This window comes from Perkinsus marinus, assembly GCF_000006405.1.
Source record: "Perkinsus marinus ATCC 50983 genomic scaffold scf_1104296973180, whole genome shotgun sequence".
Taxonomy (NCBI): domain Eukaryota; phylum Perkinsozoa; order Perkinsida; family Perkinsidae; genus Perkinsus; species Perkinsus marinus.
This window is the reverse complement of record NW_003201478.1, coordinates 1-2,601: the sequence shown is the minus strand read 5'-3', so window position 1 is coordinate 2,601 and position 2,601 is coordinate 1. Positions and strand designations below refer to the sequence as shown.

The following is a 2,601-nucleotide window of genomic DNA, read 5'->3' as shown; positions in this document are numbered from 1 at the left end:
GTCGGGAGGTTGGACCGGCGTTGCACTCGGTTATGCCTCGAACTTCTACACAATCCTTCTGCTCTTTGGGGGACAACGAGAAAGTAATATTATTCCTTGTGGTTGTTTGCTGTAGTGGATAAGGGCGTGTGCTTGCATCCGGATGGCGCCGGTTCTACCCGCGCACTTTACGTTTTTAAGGTATGCCATATCCGAGAGCTCATCAGCCTCGTCCACGGCATACGCCTCTACCACTCGGTGTCCGCCGACTGGCCAGGTGCTGGTCTTAACACGAAGGAGGTTCGTCTACATGCTGAGTGGTTTTCTGTCAGTTGTTGGGTAGTAGGTATTAGGCGATCCGGATAAGCGTAGGAGAGCGGATGATCTCGATGATGCACTTCAGGAGATTAACAGTAGGTGAAGATTGGAGGAGTTCTCGAGGCCTGTCTTATGAGCAGGTAGATGCTCGCGACTCAAGGAGTATATAGACTACCTCGTAGTGGTGTCACTGAAGGAGGAGGCAGGGGAGGGTTTGGCAAAGGGAACTGATGATATTTGCTATCTACGTCAGTGTGTGTTGTATCTCCGATCTGCTGGTGATGATATTGAGAGGTGATGGCCACTACTGAGGTGATGGACATAGTTGTGCTTTAGGGCTATCGAACGGTTGTATAAATCGCGCTCTCACTTTGCCGAGTGTGCTAGGATGATAGGTGCCGGGATGGGCAACAGGACGGTCATCCTCAAGGCGGAGGTGGGGAGGGGGGAGCTCGTTGACTGTAGTTGTGGAGGGGGGGGTTTATCATGTCTCAGGTTTACCCTTGTTTTGATTCTCTTGCGAAGTACTACTATAGTTGCCGTGATGAGCTGCGGTTCATCAATGATCGGATACGTCTGGCACATATGGTGTTCGAGCAGTTGGATGCATATAGGTAGTGTAGGGATCCCGGTAGATCCGCGTGGAGTTGGTGGAAGAACTAGATGTGTGCTATTATGGCATATATTAGTAGTAGGAAAGGTGGAATTGCGAAATAGTATTTTTATCAAGCCTAGTAGTATTGCTTGTGAGCTCGAGGAGTAGGCCTGAAGAGAAAACCATCCTGAGGGGATCGAACTGGGGATCTGTTGATTACTCTATAGAGGACAGGTGCTCTACCAGCCGCGCTACCGATACTTGGTGATTTGTGCTTGTATCTGCGGCCTAGTGGTGTTTCCCTCAGCCCTGAGACGCCGTCCTCTTTCGAGCAGCACTCGGTGCTCGAGTCGTGGCAGGATGTATGTCCATGGTGGTCTAAGGTGAGGCTACATTTGGGCCTAATGTGTATCTTCCCGTCAGGAAGATGAAGATACGCCTGTTGAGGCCAAGGATGAGAGCACCACTGAGGGTGACGAGGAAAGGTCGATCTTGATGCCACTATGGTTGTATACAGGTAATATGATTCTTCTTGAGCCTGGAAGCTTTGGGAAGTACCAAGAAGTTGGGCTGAAATACCAGGTAGTCGGTAATAGCCCAATGGGGCGGGTAGGACTCCTTTCAGGGGTACTGTCCGATCGCTATCGCTGACGGTAGAGGTCTGCTTGTACCGGGTGACCCTCAGCATGGCCTCGTCCTCCGACTCGATGGAGGGGCCGCGTCCTTGGTGGCGTTTTCGTCTCCTGGGGCCGTGAGGAGGTAGTAGTAGCCCTTCGGGGAAAGGGTAGTGGGAGGTGGCGTGTTGGCAGGTTTATGGCTGACCACAGTAAATATGAGGAATGGGTGAAGGCGTATTGTCGTTTGATGCCTCCACTTATCCCCTTGTTGCAGTAGGGCATTTGGTGGCGATTTTCGTTAGAGGTTCATTTTCAGAATGCAGGCGGAATTCCCGCATATTCCGGGTGCACTGTTCGACGGAGAAGGTAGGAAACTAGCTGATGGATCTATCGCTTTCTTGCCAGGGTGTGTGTGTGTGTGGTTCTTGGGGTTAGGGTGCGCACAAGAGCCTAAAGTGTTGCGAATGATATGCTTTTAGATAAGTCCGATCGTCAGGAGGGCGGCCTTGGGCGGGTTCGACTGGACGTGGCCTGCGAGACGGAGTTGCATCCGCAGCAGCATGTGGATAAGGAATATGAGTGGGCTGGAGGAGAGTCGTCTCAGCGGTATGGTATTGTGGCAGATGGAACGAATGGAGGCTGCGGGAGAAATTGTTGAGGGCAGTGACGCTACGACAGAAAAAGACGAGAAGTGTCCAGACTGATTACTCCTCCTTCAGAAGAGACAGTGACGTGCAGGTGAGTAACACCACATACAAGTTGTTGTCAGAATCGATTCACACTGGTGGGGGAATTATTGACAAACTTGACCTGGTTGAATTCTACATCGTTTGAGCTCGATGACTGTGCTTGACATGCTCAGGTCTATCTCCCCAAGACTGCAACGACGAATACCTCCCATGACAAGTGGACAAATCCGGTGGTTCATAAACGATACTTGGTCGGTATGAGAGGAGCCAAAAAGGATGCATTGAAAAGTGTGGATATCAAGTTTGACATGTGATGAATCGAATGGCCTTATTACCGTTGTTGTCCGACTGGGATATTTGTTTGTTTGAGTGAGTCACCAGTTGGTGGTGGGGTGAGTTGCTT

At 50.7% G+C, this 2,601-nt stretch overlaps 1 protein-coding gene across 1 annotated transcript in view; it reads left to right on the top strand.

The window, feature by feature from the left end:
• The window catches only part of Pmar_PMAR001662 (hypothetical protein), a gene marked incomplete at both ends in the record, with an annotated part of 3,272 nt that extends 760 nt beyond the window's left edge, over window positions 1-2,512 (top strand). The window contains 15 exons of the mRNA XM_002766227.1: window positions 9-83; window positions 181-279; window positions 326-392; window positions 438-591; window positions 634-733; window positions 793-911; window positions 1,200-1,275; window positions 1,316-1,364; window positions 1,410-1,474; window positions 1,518-1,651; window positions 1,702-1,782; window positions 1,826-1,875; window positions 1,989-2,088; window positions 2,133-2,247; window positions 2,372-2,512. Coding sequence (XP_002766273.1) covers window positions 9-83; window positions 181-279; window positions 326-392; window positions 438-591; window positions 634-733; window positions 793-911; window positions 1,200-1,275; window positions 1,316-1,364; window positions 1,410-1,474; window positions 1,518-1,651; window positions 1,702-1,782; window positions 1,826-1,875; window positions 1,989-2,088; window positions 2,133-2,247; window positions 2,372-2,512 — 1,425 coding nt within the window. The remainder of the gene's footprint in view (window positions 1-8; window positions 84-180; window positions 280-325; window positions 393-437; window positions 592-633; window positions 734-792; window positions 912-1,199; window positions 1,276-1,315; window positions 1,365-1,409; window positions 1,475-1,517; window positions 1,652-1,701; window positions 1,783-1,825; window positions 1,876-1,988; window positions 2,089-2,132; window positions 2,248-2,371) is intronic.
• Between the last annotated feature and the right edge of the window lie 89 nt (window positions 2,513-2,601).